The sequence below is a fragment of the Anser brachyrhynchus genome (genome assembly GCF_964034855.1).
Source record: "Anser brachyrhynchus genome assembly, chromosome: 20".
NCBI lineage: Eukaryota > Metazoa > Chordata > Aves > Anseriformes > Anatidae > Anser > Anser brachyrhynchus.
In genome coordinates this window covers 8,532,157-8,552,938 of record NC_137713.1, presented here as the reverse complement: position 1 = coordinate 8,552,938, position 20,782 = coordinate 8,532,157, and the positions used below count along the sequence as shown (strand labels likewise).

Sequence of the window (20,782 nt, the reverse complement as noted above, 5' to 3'; positions counted from 1 at the left end):
AACATCCTTACCACTTGCAGCAAGTGATGAAAATATTGCCCACTGGTAAAAGTTGCACAAAGCATTTTATGTAAGATGTGACAGTGAATTTTAGACTACTAAACTGACTCTTTAATTTCTAGCTACTTTGGAAACTTGGAAGGCTGTGGTGCTGAGCTACACAAAGAGATTCGAGAGTCCTACTATCAGCTTGTTTTGTTCCTGGTAAACTCTGTGAAGGGATTTAGTACCATTAATGACAGGTATAAGCACATTGATTACCTAAGTAATGTGAGATTTTTTTTCTCTTTTCTTCCTCACCCCTTCCCTTCTCATTTGTTATTGTTTAATGTTCAATGAAGTTTGATTATACTTTGCATTACCTACACAACTAAATAAGGAATCTTGATCCTGTGGCCCAGAATGCTAAATTACATTTTTATTAAAACTATGCATGAAAGAGCAATACGTTTATCAGTGTTAAAACTTCAACTTAGTATGGCATTTTGTAGATACGATACTGCCATATGTTTCTGAAGCTTAGTAATGACATACTAGAAATAGCAAATTTATTGCAAAATACTTTGGCAAGAGTACTGCAATGAGAAACAGTTCTGCAGACATGCTCTAACTTTAAAGCTTATGTTTTGGTAATATTCTGATCAGAATTGTTGGGATTTATAGCTAGGTGTCCTAGAGGAATGGGGATTTTATGAATATTATGCCAATTTCTCTACTCATAACTTCCAAACCCTTTGTCCAGTTTCAACTGGAAATGGCAAACATTTTCGAAGAGAACAAGTCCCTACGGGTATTGAGGAAATGTACTGCAGAGAAGAGACAGATCCTCTTGCTAATGCTCAGGCTACAGTATAATTTCAACTCTGTCCATAGGAGTTTATTCAATCTTTATTTCAAAATGTCTTGGCTGTGCTTCTTGTTAAATTGTGTAAGTTTGTGCATTAGTAAACCTGAGGTTCTGCCACATAGTTATTTTAATGTGTAGTAAACCTTGGAACTCAGTGTATAGTAATTGTACCCCTTTAATCCCCATAATATGCTATTTTTTTTGTTTTGGTTTTTAGATCATTACTTCCTGCCTTGTCATGTGTGCAGACAACTCTCCTTCATCTTTTGGATATGAGCTGGGAACCGAGTGATCTTTCCTTCTTTGTTGAGATTCAGTTACCCCAGCTTCTGATGACAACATCACAAGAAAACATAAGTATTCATGATAGTGTGATTTGGTGAGTCAGGAACAATGCAACCTTCACATGGTACTAACTATTGATGCCATTTTTACCAAGAAAGAGAGTCCTGAACTGTGTTGGAGCAAGAAGTAAAAGGTTTAACTATTAATAAATATGGCAAAACTTGGCCAGTATTCAAGTGCTTAATACTGCAAAAAATTCAAATACTTACTAGTGCTAAAAACATTAAAAACTTATCTTTGATGTGATTACTGCTGGAACGCTTCACTTGTTTAGCTGTGTACAAGGACATATATAATGCTATTTCTCTTCCTGATAAATATAAAATGTTTTTAGCAGCTGCATGTTATATTTTTATAATGCTTGTGTATCTTACATCTGAGCAAATGTAAAGGCCAAGAAGCTTTTAAAACTTCTCACCTGCTCTGCCAGCATTACCAAAAGCAGTTTTGTAAATGTGGATTTTTCTGGTTTTGGCATTATGCTCTGCATATGTATGTAAGAACTTGTCACAGAGGCAAGAAGGTGGTGTCTATGTGGTCAGTTATTAACCAAGTGAACAAGTTCTTACAGTTTTGTTTTTATTAGTATATTATAGCACTCTTTTTTTAAAGGTATCCCTAGTTATATCTAGTTATCTTAGAAAGGAGCCTAATTGCATTCAAACTTAATTTTGAGCTTGCTTTTCTTTTAGTCAGTGGAGTGAAGAAGATGAAATTGCAGACTACAAGCAAAACTGTGAGTGGATGGATGAATGTCAGGATGTAATGTTTGAGACCTGGTATGAAAAGATAGCTCAAGCTGACCCAGAGAAGCAGAGAAAGGTGACCTCATGATTTGCTTATTTATCTGCAGAAGGGGTAAATAGGAGACTTTTAAAAGCATAAAGGAGAGAAAGGCATCTGGCTTAAACTGATTTTTCATGAGTTGGATCCCTGGCTCCCTGTAGGCCTTCAAAAGTCTAAAATCATTAAAAGATCCCCATCCTTTTTCAGCAGGGGGAGCGTTCTGCTTTCTGTCTAGAAAGCGTTCTCTCAGAAAATAATGCTCAAGTAAATTATGTCCATTTATTCCTCTAGATGCATATGTTTGTCGCCCGTTACTGTGACCTGTTAAATGTGGACATATCCTGTGACGGCTGTGATGAAATCGCACCATGGCATCGCTACCGCTGTCTGCAATGCAATGACATGGATTTATGCAAAACTTGTTTTCTCGGTAAGAATCTTTTAAAAGACCCTCAATACCGTATAGTTGAAGGCAAAATAGTCTCTTTTAAATTACGTATAAAGTCAAAGATTTTTCTGCTGGATATTTTAGAAATGTTAGGCTTTTCTTTTCCTAATCTGAATATAAAGTTGAAATTAAGAAAGATCCTTTATCAACAAAGGTTTTCAGAGGAATTGTAAAATCTTTCTTTACAGGTGGAGTTAAACCTGAAGGACATGAGGATGACCATGAAATGGTTAACATGGAGTATGCCTGTGATCACTGCCAGGGGGTCATCATAGGTCGGCGAATGAACTGCAATGTGTGTGATGACTTTGACCTTTGCTATGGATGTTACTCTGCAAAGAAATACTCTGACAGGTATTAAATGTGACACTTTTTTCCCTTACACTTGACTTGCCAGAAAAGTGATAATTAGCAACTAAATACAGTCAGTCATTCTCATATCACATCCTACAAGGTTGTATCTGACATCAGAACATCTAATAGCTGTCCTTAGGGGAAACTTAGGAAACGTAGGACCAGTTCAGCAAAAAATTCTGTAGTTTGCAAATGTGCCCCAAGTTCTGAAGTAACTTATTTCTGCCTGTTGTCTAGCCATGGCTGTGTAAGGTGCAGAGGGAGGATTGTACACCCTGAATGGTGTAGGATGGAAGGAGTGCATACAGTGCTGTGGTTAGACAACACAGATTTCAATGTTTGACCAAAGATGTTCACAAATTTTGTTTCTAGAGCAGGACCGCGCAGCACAGTACAAGTTCTGTTAAATGAGCACTACTAGCGTCAGTGAGGGGCTGACAGTGTACAGCTCTTGAAGGTCTACAGTTTGAAACTGTGGAATGAGTTGGGTTTTTCATAGTTTCCTGTAAAGGAATCTTATGTTTCTAACTACACTGGTTGTCAGGAATGCGGCTGCATTTCAAAATTATATACCTTCTTCTTACCTTCTTTCAGTCACTTGCCCACTCACAGCATCACGGTGTATCCAATGGTGACTATTCGAATCAGTGATCGACAGAGGCTCATCCAGCCGTATGTCCACAACTATTCCTGGCTGTTGTTTGCAGCTTTGACTCTCTACAGTGCAGATCTGGCAAATGGGGAGGAAGTAGAAGGAGAGAAACTAGATTCACAGGTCCTCAGTCATGCCAGAGTTCTCCAACATCAGTGCATACAGCTCATTGGAGATTGTTTGATGAAAGCACAGCACGGAAAAGGTGAGTCAGCTCCTCCTTCAGTGAAACAATGGCTTCTAGCAAGTGTCAGAAAAGTCTGTGATTACTCACTTTGAAGTTTCCAAAGGAAAGGGGAAGCTACTGTGTACTTCACTGAAAATAATTGTTTATGTAGAACGAGTGTCATTCAGGGTCATTGGAGACATGGAAAATAGGGTGCTTGAGAAAATTAATGTGCTGCTTACATAAATGCTGAAGACAACTTGGCAACCCTTTGGTAATTTTTCTTTTTTTTTTCTTCCTTCCCATCATGAATGTTGTAAATGGATCAGTAGAGCTTCATGTTCTGTTACTAATGTGTTACTGACAATTGAAGGACTCAAAGGAAAGCAAATAGCTTGGTGCAAAATGGTTCTTGTTCCTTATCTACTGGCAAGATTTTTTTAACTTTATTTGTGATAAGTCACTGGGGATGATGTCCCTTTGCCTGGAAATGAGGATTTCTGTGAACTGAGACCTACTTACAGAAAATAGGGTGATAAAATAGAGGCCTATGTTGAATTTATCAAAATCTGATACTCAAAGTTATTGGCATTTTTTGAGCAGCACTAGTATTGCTGAAATATAACCACCACCAAACACTTACGCATACTCATTATTTCATCTGTTTTTAATATGCGGTTTAGTTTTATTGTATAAATATTTAAGTGGTCAGAAGATTAAAAAGAAGACAAATCTACCCTCATAATTCACACTGCTGGGAGGTATCCCTGATACTTTTTAAAATTAATTAGGACTTCTGCCCTGATGGCATCCCTGTGAGGCAAAAAATGTCTCTACCTGCTCATCACAGAAGCACTTAATGGAACTACACAATTAAGTGAACATGATGGGGAACATCTTTCTGATAGAGTTGTACTCAACAGTATTAAAAAAAAAAGTGTGAGGGGAAGTTTGAAGTTCTCTTTCAATATGTTTCAGTTCTGCTTTTTGGCTATCTTGCCACTCAAAAGCTAAACAGCTTTTGTAACTTTTTTGCTTTCAGGTCTGAAAAATTTAGCTCTCCTCTGCATGTTACCAGAAGGTGAATCCTTCTCGGAGAATGACACTCTTTCAGTCAGTCCTCCCACAGATGGTGCTCCAAAAAGCTGTGTTGGTGATAAAGAAGTGAAGGCAAAAGATGAGAAACCAAGTGTAGGCTCTTTTATGCACTGCAATGTAAGTACCCATTATACACAGACCCCTGATACCAATTAGCTGTGTCATCTTCAGAAGCTTAAACGTCCTATTGCGGAAATGTAGCCAAAATGATGGATAGTAATGATTTCATTTGTAGGTAAAAGTTGGGAGGCAAGGGGAGGGTGATTGGTTGGTTTGTTTTTAATTAAATCCAACTGGTCAAAGACTAAGGCATCACTTTATGTTCTCATAGGCAACTTTGATTCTCAAAAATTTTGGAGGAAAGGAGCAAAGGACATAATTTCTGAAAGGGTAGTGGTTCCCCTAGTTGTTAGCACTGCTTAGGTGTGAAAAAAGATTTTCTACGGTTTTGTATGGTGTGTAAAGCTATGACAGTATAACTTTATGCATAGATACAAGCAAAATAGAAAAATATATATTCACTGTATGGGAGCTTGAGACATGTATATGTCAAGAAATTGCTAACCAATGAAAGGTTTTGGTATTCTAGGAAAGATGTTTGTCAAGAGCAGATTTCTTGTTTTCTCTTTTCATGGCTGTTTCTGCAAGTATTAAATTTTGTTTTAATCTTTCGGTATCTTCGTTTTATTTTAGGGGAAAGCAGACACTCGCAATGAAATCCAGTATCCTGCAGAAGATAAAGTACAAAAACAAGGAAGTGAAAGCAATCATAGTGCTGTCTTAGCAAAGAAAGCTGTTCTGAGACAAGAATCAGACTTGTCTGTGGATGATAATATTTCTCCAACAGGTAAGAGGTTATTTCTCATTTTCCCTATCACAGGAATATCTGTGCGTATACAAAGAAAACAGCTGTATTTCTTTATTCCTAACCCATTTTTGTGTATTTGCAAACGTCTTTAATGCAAGTGAGCTGTTTGCTTTGTAAAAACCTGCCAAGCATAACTCTTTGAACAACTGCTACCTTGCAGTCTGTTTAAAGGATTCTAGAAATCAGAGTAGAATTCCAGCAATGTATATTCATGCTGGGAGATGATACTTCCTGCTGATCTAACACAATACTTGTGTGGTCTTACATACTCAAAACCAGAAGATAGGTGCCTTATTCTATTAAAGACTAGTATTATTAGAATTAGGATAAGAAAACAGATCTGTACATAGTACAGTCCTGTATACACTTTTAAATAAATGGTGTAGATAAATATCTTTACCTGATATGTTATTTACTTTTTATAAGGATTTATCAATTTTTTTAATAAAAAATTGGAAAAAAATCATCCTTGCATTTTTGTAACCATAAAAAAAATAACTATCACTTTCTTCTTTTATTTTTAATGTCATTTTATGGGATTTTCTTCTTTTGCTTTAATTTAAAAAGCAGATGACTGCACTTCAGAGGATTCAGCCCAGAAGCAAGCAGAGAAGGTTTTAATACCTAGCCAGGAACAAGTTTTTGCTGAATGCTCTCAGAAGAGGATTTTAGGATTGCTGGCTGCTATGTTACCACCTTTCAAATCAGTTAGTTCTTTTTACTTTCTATCTGTGTAGTTTGCTAGGTGTTACAAATAACATGAATAAAATTCATAGCAAATAAATTGTGGGAAATGGGCTTTATTTGCTTACGTGTAGCAAAATGCAAATGTCAGAATCAGAATGTCTTAAACCATTCCACGTTACTAAGGAACGTAGGGCCTTGTTCCTGGGTGGGGGGAGAGGGAAGGGAATTAGAATTTAGAAGCTTACCTTAAGTGTTCAACATCTGCAAACTTTAAAACATCACCTTAAATTTACATGTCAGGTGTTACTACTGAATACAGTTTATACTGTGCCTTCATTCAGTTTGACAGAACATTTCTCATACGGAAAATCCTGATGTAACAAATCTGTGTAAAGATGTTTGATTTGCAGTTTTATGCCAATGTAACACAAGTGTATCAGAACCTAGTTTCTCATGTCCTTTTGTCCCGTTGGAAGGAGCATTAGAACAGAAGGTTTTGTTCATGCTGTGATTTTGACTAAAAATCTTGTTTTCTTTCCCTGCCTTACTGAGTTTTGTTTTTTTTTTTTTTTCTGTAGGGCTCTACAATGTCTCTGATTAACCTGGAACAGATACTTCCACTGATGTTTCAGGTTGTCATCTCAAATGCTGGCCACCTAAATGAAACTTACCATTTAACACTGGGACTTCTGGGCCAGTTAATCCTGAGACTTATGCCTGCAGAAGTGGATGCTGCAGTGGCTAAAGTCCTTTCAGCCAAACATAATTTGTTTGCTGCGGGAGATGGGTCTACAGTGCCAGAAGGCTGGAAGACAACTCATCTTCTATTCAGTCTGGGAGCTGTGTGTTTAGACAGGTGCTTTTTATTTAAACCTATTAGTTGCTCTCTGATGACTAGCACTAATTTTCTTTCATGCTTGCCTCATGCATACAGTTGTTGTTGGTTTTTTTTAACAGAAAGTCAGTTAAACCTACATCTCGATCATGGGAAGGGCATAGCATCTGCAGCCCCTGTTGCAGTCAGATTATTTTAATTGCCTTCCAAAAGAAGGCTGTCTGTTGAAGAATGGCTTAACTTCCTGTGCTTATGTAGATAGCATGTTATGGTGAAAGCAAGGTTTTGGAATTTCTAGGGGAAACAAGATAGTCCTCCTTTTTTATTATTTTTTATTTTTATGATGTTAATTCTCTCATTTTAAATTAGATACTCCTTCTGTGACTTGGGAAAGAGGAGTGTCATGTGGTAGCTGTCACAGGTGCTGAGTTCTGGATCTGCCCTTTTTATGTAAGAGTATTAGAGACAGAGATTTTGTATACTAAAATTGCACTGGAAACAGGAGGGGCAGGGAATAGGTTCCATTTTGAAGATCTTGAGAAAGCTCCTAAGCATTCTAAGATTAACGTTCTGCTTGTTAAATACAACAGTATTCATTTTCGTTACAGCTATGTTTTATAGGGAAGGTTCATAAATGAATATAAAAGCACGTAAAAGGCAAAATATCCAAAGGATCATCTGAGAGAAAGGAGTTTCTCAAAGACTCACTTTAGAGCAAGGAGGCTAATCTCTCTAGAGATAGTAGTCCACAGAGAGCAGGTAGTCATATACGTAGGAAATAGACCACTTGCTGTTGTGCAAAGTCTCGAGCTCTAAACTAAAATTAGGATTTCAAGGTGACGACATTTATTCAAACTTTGACTTGGGACTGTAAACCTTTTAACAAAAATAGAATAGTATTTATGCTCTAATGATGAAAAACAAAAGAGAATGTGTCAGCTGACATGAAAGCTTCAAATATTTGGATAAGCATGCTGGTATTAATGATACGAAAGCTACAGCTCTGACAGATCGACAGTGGTGTGGTGTTTTGAGGAAAAATAGTTTCAGGTGTGTAGTCAGCCCTCCTAATACAGACTGCTCTTGCTTTCCAGTCGTGTAGGTCTGGACTGGGCAAGCTCCATGGCAGATATTCTCCGATCTTTGAACTCTTCTGCGCAGTGGCATAATGTGATCGCTGCTTTCACTGACCATTGCATTAAGCAACTGCCCTTCCAACTAAAGCACACCAATATCTTCACTTTATTGGTGCTGGTTGGGTTTCCTGAGGTAAGTGGCCTATCAATAGTAAACGAAACAAAATTGGTTAGAGTTTTTAGGTTTGTTTCTAATACTACAGATCTTATCAATTGGAGACATCCATTATAAACCATTAAAACACGGTGCATGTCAGAGCTCACATCTTTCCACTTGCGCACAATTAGTGTTTGTGTCTAATGAAGAATAACGTAGCTGGTTTTGCTTCGTGTTGAGTTCTGCTTTAAACTACATTGAGAAAACCAGCTTAGTACATTAGAGTATCAAAAAGGGCTTTTTGTAAAAGTGAAATGAATAATCTCATTCTTGATAGTTGTAACTCTGATATATTGCCTGTGCAGGATTTGTTGTAGCCATTTCTTTGTAGAAATTAACTGCTGTTTTCTAAAGATCAGCAAATATCTAGCAGCAAGCAGATTGTTCAGCTAAAAAATACAACACCAAGTATACGCCAATGTAACCAACAAAAAAGTTGGCAGTATATTTTTAAATAAGTATTCCAAATCATAACTGAATCTTTTGTTGCAATTTCAGGTGCTGTGCATGGGGACTCGTTCTGTGTACATGGATAATGCTAACGAGCCTCATAACGTGATCATCCTGAAACATTTCACTGAGAAAAACAGGGCAGTTGTTGTAGACATCAAAACCCGAAAGAGGAAAACAGGTTCTGTGACATTCTTATCTTATTAAAGGATTACAGAGTATTTCCTTGCACTTTCTTGAATACCCAAAAGTATGTTTGAAATAGAACACTTTATGCAGGTCTGCAAAGTTTGACTTCTGTTATTGAGTCACCTGATTTTCTGCTCATAGTTTAAGCCAAATTGTGACACTTCTGCAGTAAAGATTATGGAAATCTCTCATCTTTTTAAAACTCTGATATTAGTTTTTATTCAGGAGAGAGGATTTAGGAAACTGTCAACCATTTTATTAATTGAGTAATCTCAGAAATAGGCCTTTTTTTAAGCAACTATTTTTGTTTTGAAGTTTGCTTGTTACTTTTATCTTATCACTTGTAAACATGTGCTTAATGTTTTAAAACAATGGCAAATCTTAAAAATGCACATGCTCCCTTTGTGTAGTTAAGTGCTGCTATATGAAGGCAAGCTACTCAGAACCTGAATGTGTATGGGATAGTCCATTTTGTTGCTCCCAAAATACTCTGAGTTTTTATGAAGTGCCTGTTTCCACTGTCAGCAAGGTGTGCTACCTACTAGCAAATGAAGACTAAAAGCAAACAAAAGCATGCTCATTATTTATCATTTCCATGTGAAGCAAAGCCATCTTGGCTGTTCTTTTCTGGTGCTGTAAGAAAGCATGCCATGAAGATAGGCCCAACTTACTTAATCATGTCTTCTATAAAGTGTCAGGAGCCTGGTTTTGCTCTGCTTTCCTCCAGTCTGGAAGAACTTTTCAAAACAGTTTGATAACCCTAAAATTTGAGACAAAAAAGTCAAGAGTTAGACGATATGAAATACTGTGTACTCCTGGGAAAGTGTCTGGGTGTTCTAGTATAGACTGTTCTAGGACACATCGATAGGCTCTTTTTGCTATTATGGTGTCTAGAGGCTATTTTAAAATAAAAGAAGAACAACAAACAAACAAACAAACCCTAGATGCTGCTTCCTGGGTCGTTGTACCAGAGAGAATTTTCTTTCTGTGTTTCACCTTGTTAAATGGTTCTGTCGAGCTAAATACTTAATACACAACAAATCAGTTGGATTCATAGGATCAAGGGTTTTCAACTTTGGCATTCATGACCTAATATTGTGAAGTTAATAAAGCAAAGGTTGTCCAAATTTGACTGTTGAAGTCATTTAAAAGACACTTGGAAAACCCAACAAACTAAGCTGCATTTTGATACTAAGGAAAGATTTGAATGTAAAAGCTTGATTATTATTATTGTTTTAATATATAGGGTTTTTTAATTGATATCTTGAACAGTAATTATCAGCACATTTTATTTCATCATATCAGTTGCAGGTCAGAATTTTCCCCATAGTAATTGTAAAATAGGACACCAGCTGATTTGTATACTGAGCTGTGTGTGTTCAGATATGTGCAGGCAACCAACTGTTGCAAGAAGATATGTATTCTATTTAGATAAAAATATTTTCTTGATTGTTCAACAAATTTGAAATAATTTCTCTACAAGGCCATAATTTTGCCACAGCAAAGCAGAGAGGTGGTTCTTGTTAATAATGGTAATATGTTAATATTTCAGTCTTGTTAATATGACTCTGGTTATTAGTATGTACTTCACATGTGGGTTGTGTTCGCATCTTGGCTTACTAATATGGACTGGTAAGAGATGACTTCACAACATTTTAAGATGAACCTAGTGAATTGTGTCTTTTCTTTCTTGCAGTGAAAGACTATCAGTTGATTCAGAAATGTGGACAAGAAGGCAGCGATTCCCAGACCCAGCTGAGACAGTACCTCCAGCACTTTGTTCTTATATCCACGCACCTCTTGCAAACCAGCATGGACAGCAGTTATGCTGAGGCAGTGGAAGCAACGTGGGTCTTGTCACTTGCTTTAAAGGGGCTTTACAGAACACTTAAGGTATCTTTTGCCTGATGCGTAGAATATAATAGATCAGTGCCAGAAGTTTGTATTCTGCCTTTCTCAACAGCAACTTGCATGTTGACTAAGCCCATTGGGAAACTAATATAAGCTCCTGTATCTTTTGTCTCCATTTATTCCCTGTCTGTAGGGGTTGAAACTGTAGCTAAACTTTAAACAGCATTTGTGAGTCTAAAGTTGGGTTGTTTTTCCTCTGTGGGGGCTGATCATTCATGAAAATTGATGAAGAAATTGCAGGGATAATGCTTCATGGACTGAAGCTCACTTGCCCCTTTTTGGGGCAAGTAGCGTTTTGGACTGTCAGAGCAAAACAGACATCCAGTTAGTACTGTGTGTCATGGTTTATACTATTAAGGTATCTGAAGTGGGGTTCTGTGTTTTTTTTACTTGTTTTTTGTTTTTAAGGAAATAAATGAATATTACTTGTACTGTAGATAGGCTGTGTGTTAAGGCCCGGCAAGCACTGTGATATGTTGTCTGTTCGTATGTGCAGATTCATGGTTTTAAGGAGATCCAAGCTGCTTTTCTTCAGTCTGGTTTACTCAAGCTTCTTGTGAAGAAATGTAGCAAAGGAACTGGCTTCAGTAAAACCTGGCTTCTCAGAGACTTGGAGGTGAGGAAATAAGCTTTTGACTTCTTGCAAAATGTAGCTTCACATGGTGACATGAAATTTTAATGACATTGTACTTTCCTTTTATGAACAAAGTCCTAAGAATATTTTTGAAAAAATGTTCATTTCCTGTATCCTTGGATCTGCCTTTCTTTGTCATAATTGTGTAGATAATAGTCTAACTTTATTAAAGATGGAGTTGATATTAATTAATCTGATCATATTTGAAAGAAATTTGGAAGATGAGGAATTAACGTACTCAGTTTCATTTATAAATTTTATTTAGACTGTTCTTGAAGATTCCATTCTTCAATTTTAAAAAATAATTAATCTAAGAGAAAAATATTAGTTGTGTTACTCACTGGCATGTGCAAGATATTACTGCCGTGCAATATAGGGACGTCAATATGTATGTGGGCACATTGTTTCTGAATATTTAATTGCAGAAAGATAAAAGTGGTTCAATCATTAGTTGTGCTTTATCATAGGCATGAAGAGTGTGTAGGGGCAGCTCTGGCTTATTGGTGATAGTTATCTCTCTTCTGTTTTTGTCTAAGAATCCTGAAACCTTTGATGTTCTAAAATGGTTAAATGTTTTCTCAATTTTTTATGCTTTTGGCTAATTACTGAAGTTGTCTTTAGTAACCTGGAAGGTGTAACTTATTTGTGAAGTGGGAAATAGTTTAAGTTCGTGTTGCTTTTCTTAGGTGTTGTTTCTTTTTAGAATAGTATGTGCTAAACTCTGTCCAAGTCTTACAATGTTCTTAAATGCTGATTGCTGATACACTAATGATATCTACAGCTGTCACACCATATGCTACCTTTTTCTGTATAGATTTTGTCAATAATGCTGTATTCCTCAAAGAAAGAGATCAGTTCCCTGGCTGAACGTGAGGATACTGAACTGGAAGAAAGAGAACAAGATCAAGATGTGGAGCAATCCGTTGTTGGTTCTGCTGATTTAGAGCAGAACAAACTCGATCCTCTGGAGGGTTTGGATGAAGCCACCAAAATATGTTTCTTGGTACTTATTTTTCCCTCCTTGGAAGTTACTATAGACTTGCTAGTTGCATGAAATATTTGGTAGTTTATATGGCTGATTTTCTTCTAGATTTATATGCTATAGGTCTATGATTTCAAGAAATAAAAAGGAAGGAAACAAAAAAAATAAAACTTCATACTGGGAACACAATAATGAATGCTATAAAATCATTATAAAGGTTTTTGCTAAACTACTCTTCATTTCTACTAATCCAGATATTATTAAATTCATTAATTTTTTATGTATATGATAAATAGAAAATAGTACCTCAGTCTCCGTTAAAGAAACACATCTTTCATCTTCACCTGAAATGTCTTTTTTTTTTTTTTAATCTTTCTCAGATGACACATGATGCACTTAATGCACCTCTCCATATTCTTCGAGCCATGTATGAGTTGCAAATGAAAAGAACAGATTCTTTTTTCCTAGAAGTTCAAAAGAGGTATGTGAAAGACTGGGTCCAATCAAAAACAAAGTTACTGTAAGATAGAGGTTGTAACTTAAAACATGAAAGGTGCTGAATAGAAGTTGTTCCATGGTTTTGTTCTTGGTTTTCATGTGTGAAAAGTAAGGAATTGAACTCTGTTGAGTTTTAGTTGTAGTTATGGAAACAAGTCACCATCTTCTGAAATATGCTGCATGTTCTTTTCAATACAATAACTCCCATATGTAGGTCTACTATATCTCTAAATTATCCTAACTGAGAAAGAATGAACAGACCTTCGTGTGACTTCTAGTAATCAAAGCATGTCTTGGAGCCATCATGTTTTTACAGAGATGAGCAATTTTATGTCATGTAAAACCCTCTACTTGTTCAAGCAGGGAAGCTAGTTAACATAATGTGACAAAATAGGTTGAGTTTAACGAAGCTTTTTAAATAGGCAGTGGGAAGACTTTAATTTGTATTTAATTGTGTTAATTTTTTGCATTAATTTCAAACACATTTATACTTTTTTTTCTTTTGTCTTTTTTTTTTTTTTAAGGTTTGATGGAGATGTAATTACAACAGATGAGAGGATCCGAACACTAGCTCAGAAATGGCAACCCAGCAAGCGTTTGAGGTTGGAGGAGCACAGTTCAAAAGCAGTCGATACAGATATGATCATCTTACCATGTTTGGTGTGTATGTCTCCACTAAAAGGCACAGTTTATAAATAATTAGTTGCGGCATTTAGTAACTTCGGTTCTGTTTAGAAACTTCAGAGTTTTTTTAACAACTGGAGTAATCTGTTGTTAATGTTTTATGTCAAAATGAATGAGCAGATGCAACAAGAAGCAAGTATTTCTTCCTTTTAAATTCTTCTGTAAGGAAGTAAGAGTACTTGATTCTCAGGTCAGGAGAACAAATTACGATTGCATGCTGTGATTTCCTCTCCTTATACAGGAGAGATTGTATCTAATTGCTGTAAGCTTGTGCAGTTATCGTTTTACCATTGTAATGCTATCTTACAGTAACTGCAGCAGAACAAGGAAGCAATGTTGTTTTGCAGAGTAGACACTACACTTGCAACACTGAGGTTTTATATTCAGTAGTGTGGTTACGCAGCTTTTTGCTTTATTTCGGTGCAAGTTTCTGGCCACGTGGTATCACCAGCACAATTTTATATCAGTTGTGTAGACAAGTGTTTTGAGGACCTCCTGAAGTAGTTTCAAGTAATTATAAGAAAAAATTTTAGATGTTACAACAGTTCATACAGGAGTTGTCAAATATCCACCCCTGGAAACACTCCAAACTTGACTGGACAAAGCCTTGAGGAGCCTAATATAATTATGAATAAGGCTCAGCTTCAAGTCTATTTTGGACCAAATGATCTCCAAAGGTTCCTCCCAACTTGCATCGTTCTGTGATTATATTCTAGGGTCGCAAATAGCATGGCACTATGTTGCTTTACCTCTGTAGTTCAGCTTAAAGTAACTTCAGGTTAGAATTCTAACTGCTGTTCCTGATCATATGTACAATCATGAATGTATCAGTGTATGGGGAAGTCTCTTGATATAAACAGGGTTTTTTGAAGAACTTGGTCCCTCTAGGTGCATGAGAGATTGTACTTTGTGCTCTTTGCATCTGATTTTCAGTATGTAAAAGACATAAATTTTTAAATTCAGCTTTCAGTCTGATGGACTGGTCAGATATCCAAACATAATCAAGGAAGAATATTGTTGAGAGTGTATTTTCAAACTTTTTATTTCTTTCTCAGTCAAAGCCTGTGCTCTGTGATAAAGCAACAGAAGAAACCAATCCGGTCGCCCAGAAGTTGATAACTAACACGGAGAGTGATCTTCAGCTTAGTTATGCCAAGCAGCGTCGCACTAAGAGTTCCATACTCTTGCATAAGGAGCTGGACTCCAGAAGCAAAAAGTCTGTGAGGGACTACTTGTATCGTGTAAATGAGGCAACTGCTGTTCTTTATGCCAGGCATGTGCTGGCATCGTTGTTAGCCGAATGGCCGGATGATGTGGCAATAAATGAGGAAATCCTAGATCTTAGTGGCCCAGCCCATATGACATACATACTGGACATGCTTATGCAGCTAGAAGAAAAGCAATTATGGGAAAAAGTAAGTGGATTTCACTTATGCATGTGAGCAAGCCCTGTACCTACATTCTATAAGCCTCTGACTAACAAAAATACGTGCAGTTCTTTTTTTAAGCTAAATTGAAACTCCAAAATTTAAATTAGTTCTGAAAAAGCAGTCGGAATCTGTCAGTGTCTTAATGTACTGATTTTTTTAACAGGAAATGAAAAAAACTAGCTCCTTGGAGACGACTCTTTCAGTTACATGTGGATAAATCTTGTAGAGAAATTGGCAAACTAGGCAGTCCATTTTGAAAACTGATTTTTGTTAGATCTCAATGTGTGTATTGTAATACCTGCAACCCCATTGATAGGCTGAGTGTTATTGTGGTGGAAGTGATCTCGGAATTATAATAGAATATTGTAATGAAAATGTCAGTTGAATGCTTCACAGCAGTTGCAGCAAATCATGTGCTAGAAATCTTCAAAGAAGGAATTAAAAATAAAACAGAAGGCATCAGTATGCCACTGAACCAATACTGTGCTCTCATCTGGACTGCAGCACACAACCTGACTCCCTCATCTTAAGAAAAAGATGCAATGCAACTAGAAAAGGTCTGCAGAAGAGTGGCAGGGATTATTATAGCCATGGAATAACTTCCTTATGAGGAACCAACTGGTTTTCTTGACCCTGGATCTTTGTCCTGTGGGTACTGAGGGAGGAGAAATAATAAAAAGTCTGTTCCTCCTTCTCTATAGTCTTAAAATCATGAGCAGCATAGAAAAAGTAAACAGCAAGTCTTATTCACTGGCCCTCCCGGTAAGAAAACAAAGGAGTGTCAGATTAAGGTAGTCAGTGGAAAGTCCAAAACAAACCTAAAGAGCTGATGTTTGACACAGTATGTCATTAAAGTTGTTGCCACAGGGTGTTTATATAGGATCAGAAAATGACAGGATGAACTGATGTAATAAAAATCTGTTAAGGCATATAAAATACAAAGGCGTAGCCTTTGACTTAGGCCATTCTACAAGTTTGTGGAGGCAAAGAATGTATTGAGGGAACCATGCTGTGTACTTCCTGTGTTTTTTATATTCATTTTTCTCAAAAAATCTACTACTGGCTGATTTGCAGGAGAAACTTTTAGCCTGAGCTAGTATGGCTGGTTTTATTGGAGAAGATAGCAAATTACAGGTGAAGCAATGCAATGGGTTGCTAGAAAGACCTGTAAAGGACCTTTGAGTAATAGGACTCCTGATAAAGAACTTCTGTGCACTTTTGAAAAATAAGAAACGGTGGAGAGTTAAGGTTGTTCTGAATTATTACTTAATGTGTCCTGATAGACTCAATGGAATTTATGTGTATTTGTAATGATACAACTCTTGCATCGAGCTCTTTCAAACACTGCAACCATTTGACTGATACTTAATCCTTCCTTTTTATATGTGGACTTGTACATTTTGAAGACTAAAATATAGGATGTGTTCTGTTCACGTTCTGTTCAAATTGAAGCCTGTAGATATGGCAGGTAAAGGTGTTTGTTTAGCATGTTATCAAAGTTTTTAAATGATATTCCTTGTTTACAGCTTCAGTTCACTGTGAATTACTCTGTGAATTAACCTTTATTCTAGCATTTATGGAAAGAGACATAGCTAGTAGCTGTCATGTTTTTATCACTTAAAGGCTGAAAGGTCTGAAACAGAGAACAGAGTAAAATCTTCTGCACCTCTAGGTGCTTGTAGACATGTGAATTTGTCTCATTTCTTGCTGGTACCTTGAGTCTCTATTCTGAAATGTTATGCAACTAGAAACGCATCAGTCATCAGAGTGTAAGTTTGCAAATGTTGCTTAGATAGCAATTTGCATTTACACGATGTGCTGCTTCTCCTCAGATTCTGCAGAAAGTGCTGCATGGATGCAGTGAGAGCATGCTGGGAACGATGGCGCTGACAGCTTGCCAGTTCATGGAGGAACCTGGGATGGCAGTCCAGATGCGTGAGTCTAAACATCCTTACAACAACAATACGAATTTTGAGGTAAGTTATAACTATTGCAGTGCACTGGGCTTACATGTCTTGAAGACTGAAAAATATCAAGGTGTTTGAAGCAGAAATGTCACGGGGTTCCATTTGTATAACCATGGGACTTCTGTGCTTGAAGTACCTGCGAAATATCCTGTTGTTTTTGAAGAAGTCAATGTCAGATGGCTGAAGACTTGCCCTGCAAAGAAATATGTTCAACAAGGCACTTCAATAGCTACTTTAATATACTAATTTGATCATATGAAAAGTCCATAACTTAAATGGTTTTAATATGCATGTGTTTGAAGCAGTTCATATACTTAATCAGGGCCTTAATGAGCAAATATTTCTACCTTTCATCCAAAGGTTTGTTTCTGTTGGCCTGTTACTTTCTTGTGCTGCTAGGTGAAAGCTAGGAGTGGAATCTTTCTTTTTTTTTCCTTTTTTTTTCATTGTATTTCTCATTTTAGAGTATATTCTGACAGTTTCTAATTGTTCTTTTCTTGATATTGTTGAAAGCATTTTTCTGAGCATGCTCATGCAAATAGCATTTGGTATGTAACTACTGCCTCTGGGCAGCATTGGGATTTTTACTTCCCTGCAGCTAAGACTCTTCTATTTTTTATTTTTAAAGGCATGTAAGCCCTTAGGATCTGGCAATACAATCAATATCAGAAACGAATACCACCACTAGCATTGCTAGTAATTAATTTTTACACTCTTAATATCTAATGCAAGCAATAGGACATGCTTTACATTTGTTAGATTAGTTCCCTATTAAACTAACAAAGACTTTTTTTCTTGCTATGGAGGTACTGTAATATTCTCTATACCACTTCTGTTTGTAAGGTGAAAGTTAAATAGCTTCTTGGTAATATAGCATTACAGTATACAAAGATAACGTGTTTATTTCTCAGGATAAAGTTCAAATTCCCGGTGCTATCTACCTCTCAATCAAATTTGACTCTCAGTGTAATACAGAAGAAGGCTGTGATGAGCTGCTCATGTCCAGCAGCAGTGATTTCCAGCAGGATCGGCACAGCTTCAGTGGGTCTCCGCAGAAATGGAACGATTTTGAGCTTCCAGGTGAGCATGCAGTGCTTTAACGCAAAAAAGTGTTGGGAATTGCTGGTACCTGGCACTCTTGAGAGAAACTACCAAAAATGCAGATGTTACTGAGACGTGTGAGGGAAAAACCTCCTTTTCTTGTCCCTGTCTGTTTGCTCTCACAGGCTTCTCCTGCATTTATTTTTCAGAAGTGGGCTTATCTGTTGTTATGCTACTTGACACATTCCATACTGTTTTATTTCTGACCTTTTCTTCCCCACCTCAGTCAAAGTAAGCACTTAGCTACTGGAAACAAATTTTGATCTTGATTCTGTTCCAACACAGCCCTTGTTCTGCATGATATTCACTTACATTGTTTCTGCCTTGTCTTACTTTCCACAGGAAGCACATTTTTTTTTAAACAGATAGGCTTATCTCTCGTCTCCGTACTACACTAGTGCTCAGAGCAAATAAAGAGAGTGTGCCAATGCCTTGTCTCCAGTTGTTGCCACTGAGCATAGCTGAAAAAGTCAGTCCCTTCACTGACAACTTTGGTCTGTATTCTGTAAGCACATTTTTGATAGCACGGTACCAAATGCCAGTGATCTGAGGGGCTGCACGGAGAAAGCAGTACAGATCTCATGCTTCTCAGGTTAAGCTGTTTTAACCCACCGAGTTAAATGCTCTGTGGCATTGCTGGAAACTTGACATTGCATGTTGTCAGTAGCTGTAAATAGATCTAGGAACTTTCTCAGCAAAGGAGTTTGGGTTATAGGGTGCAAGTTAGAAATCATGTCTGTTCTGTAGACATATTTTGGATTTTTTATGAACTTTTTTTCCTTCCTCTTCTTCCTCCCAAGTAGTTGCAGAGGTTTGCCAGGAAACTGAACTTTGAGGCCCATTGTTTTGGAGCAGTCTTGGCTGTGAAACTTGAGTCTCACCCTGTGAAACTTCAGTTTCAGCTACAGCTCTCTGGATTGAGGCTCGTGATTTCACTCAGCAGGGTCTAGCTGAATCCAGGCACTTGAAGGCAGCTTCTGGGCTTTACATTTGATGGCAGGGTTTTCTCCAGGCAGTCATTGCTGCGTAGGAGTAGGAGGGAGTAGTGACTCCATTTCGTGATGAAAAGGGGAAAATGAATGGATTTATTTTTTTATTATTATTTAAAAAAAAACTTTTGTTTTGGTTTTCTTTATCTTAACAAATGTTTTTGAAGTTTTTCCTCCACGTGAAACTTAGAAAATTCCACACCCAGTGAAAACTAGCATGTCTGCCCAGAGTGACTTTTCAATGGAAAAGAAGAAAATTGAAAGTTTTAGCCAGATCTGACGTTACAGAGCACAACAGATAAAGATCTGTTTTGCTTAGCACTACAGCTAACTACCAGTAGTCGTCTTTGTGAAGCTGTAGATAACTACAAGGACAAGAACTTCTTGAATGTTCCACTGCACAATTGTAAACTGGTCAAGCGTTGTGGTAGTTCTTCCAGCTTCAGGTGGCTAATAATTTTGTTCTGTAATGTAGAAATCTGCAATTTTGTTTTCTGACACATAAGAGTAATGCAACTTTACTTTCACAATTTTTTCCCTTTTGCTTAGCGGACTGTGAACTTGGCTGCCCATGCAGAGGTTGTTTCTTCATAAATCATAACTGATCCATTACACAAGTGGGAAAAGTGAAGTTCAGTTGTGTTCTTTAACTCCCTCATCTTCTATGTAGTTGACAAAAATGTAAGAGACATTGCAAGTGTTTTTATACAGTGGAAATCATTCTGTATTTTGCTTCGGTCTCCTGTTCTGCACATTTCAAAATTACAGGGGAAAAAAAATCACCTGTCTTGAATGACAATATCTAGGATTAGTTTATTTTAATGACAAAGTGCATTTGTGACAGCAAAACTAACTCAGTAGTAATGTGTATTTTCTCCCTTCCCTCATACACAGGAGACACGCTGTATTACCGATTTACTTCTGACATGAGTAACACTGAGTGGGGTTATAAGTTTACAGTGACTGCAGGTCATCTTGGAAGGTTTCAGACAGGTGAGTGTTGTTCAGACTGTAACTGAAAGGACTTCTTGGAGTTATTTTGCAGGAGCTTTGACAGACTTGTGTTTATCTGTTTTTGTTGTTGCTGGCTTTTTTTTTTAATCTGCTTCCCTCAGAATTTTGGAAATATGTGATTTGTCTTGTTTAAGCTGAAACTTGGCTAATGTCTCTTATATGCTGTGACTGTACGCTAGAAATACCAAATCTTTATAGAGGCTTGGAGATAACAATTATAATAACATTACTTGCATTCAAAGTCTTGTTATATGACAGTAATTGCACACAGGATTTAGTAAGCACTCACAGGTGCCATAATTGGAAACAGATATTATTTTAATTGTCTTTTTAAAAAGTACTTGTCCATTAGAATAGGTTGTTTCTGGGTCTAATTTGTAGATATAGCATGGAAGGCTTTGTTAGTTTATTTTAGAGTTTAGATGTTTTTAATAGAATTGAGGATGGTGGGTGATTTGTAATCAGCAAAACTCTACTGAATATCACATAATAGTGAGGACCTGTGTTTGTTTTTCCTTATTTGGGGTAAAACTTCAATTTCAGATAGGATTCTT

At 36.9% G+C, this 20,782-nt stretch overlaps 1 protein-coding gene across 2 annotated transcripts in view; it reads left to right on the top strand.

Annotated features, from left to right (window-relative positions):
- ZZEF1 (zinc finger ZZ-type and EF-hand domain containing 1) overlaps positions 1-20,782 on the top strand; it is a 59,562-nt gene that overhangs the window by 32,960 nt on the left and 5,820 nt on the right. Inside the window, exons 31-51 of one of the 2 annotated variants that reach the window (XM_080562871.1) lie at positions 123-242; positions 1,065-1,226; positions 1,885-2,014; positions 2,270-2,408; positions 2,615-2,780; positions 3,375-3,637; positions 4,641-4,813; positions 5,390-5,543; positions 6,135-6,271; positions 6,830-7,107; positions 8,181-8,355; positions 8,878-9,010; positions 10,715-10,911; positions 11,426-11,545; positions 12,378-12,566; positions 12,926-13,026; positions 13,568-13,703; positions 14,783-15,142; positions 16,990-17,133; positions 18,036-18,204; positions 20,109-20,207. In XM_080562871.1, the coding sequence (XP_080418997.1) occupies positions 123-242; positions 1,065-1,226; positions 1,885-2,014; positions 2,270-2,408; positions 2,615-2,780; positions 3,375-3,637; positions 4,641-4,813; positions 5,390-5,543; positions 6,135-6,271; positions 6,830-7,107; positions 8,181-8,355; positions 8,878-9,010; positions 10,715-10,911; positions 11,426-11,545; positions 12,378-12,566; positions 12,926-13,026; positions 13,568-13,703; positions 14,783-15,142; positions 16,990-17,133; positions 18,036-18,204; positions 20,109-20,207 (3,545 nt within the window). Of the gene's footprint in view, positions 1-122; positions 243-1,064; positions 1,227-1,884; positions 2,015-2,269; positions 2,409-2,614; positions 2,781-3,374; positions 3,638-4,640; positions 4,814-5,389; positions 5,544-6,131; positions 6,272-6,829; positions 7,108-8,180; positions 8,356-8,877; positions 9,011-10,714; positions 10,912-11,425; positions 11,546-12,377; positions 12,567-12,925; positions 13,027-13,567; positions 13,704-14,782; positions 15,143-16,989; positions 17,134-18,035; positions 18,205-20,108; positions 20,208-20,782 lie in introns of both variants that reach the window. The other variant, XM_080562870.1, reaches the window with a different exon arrangement.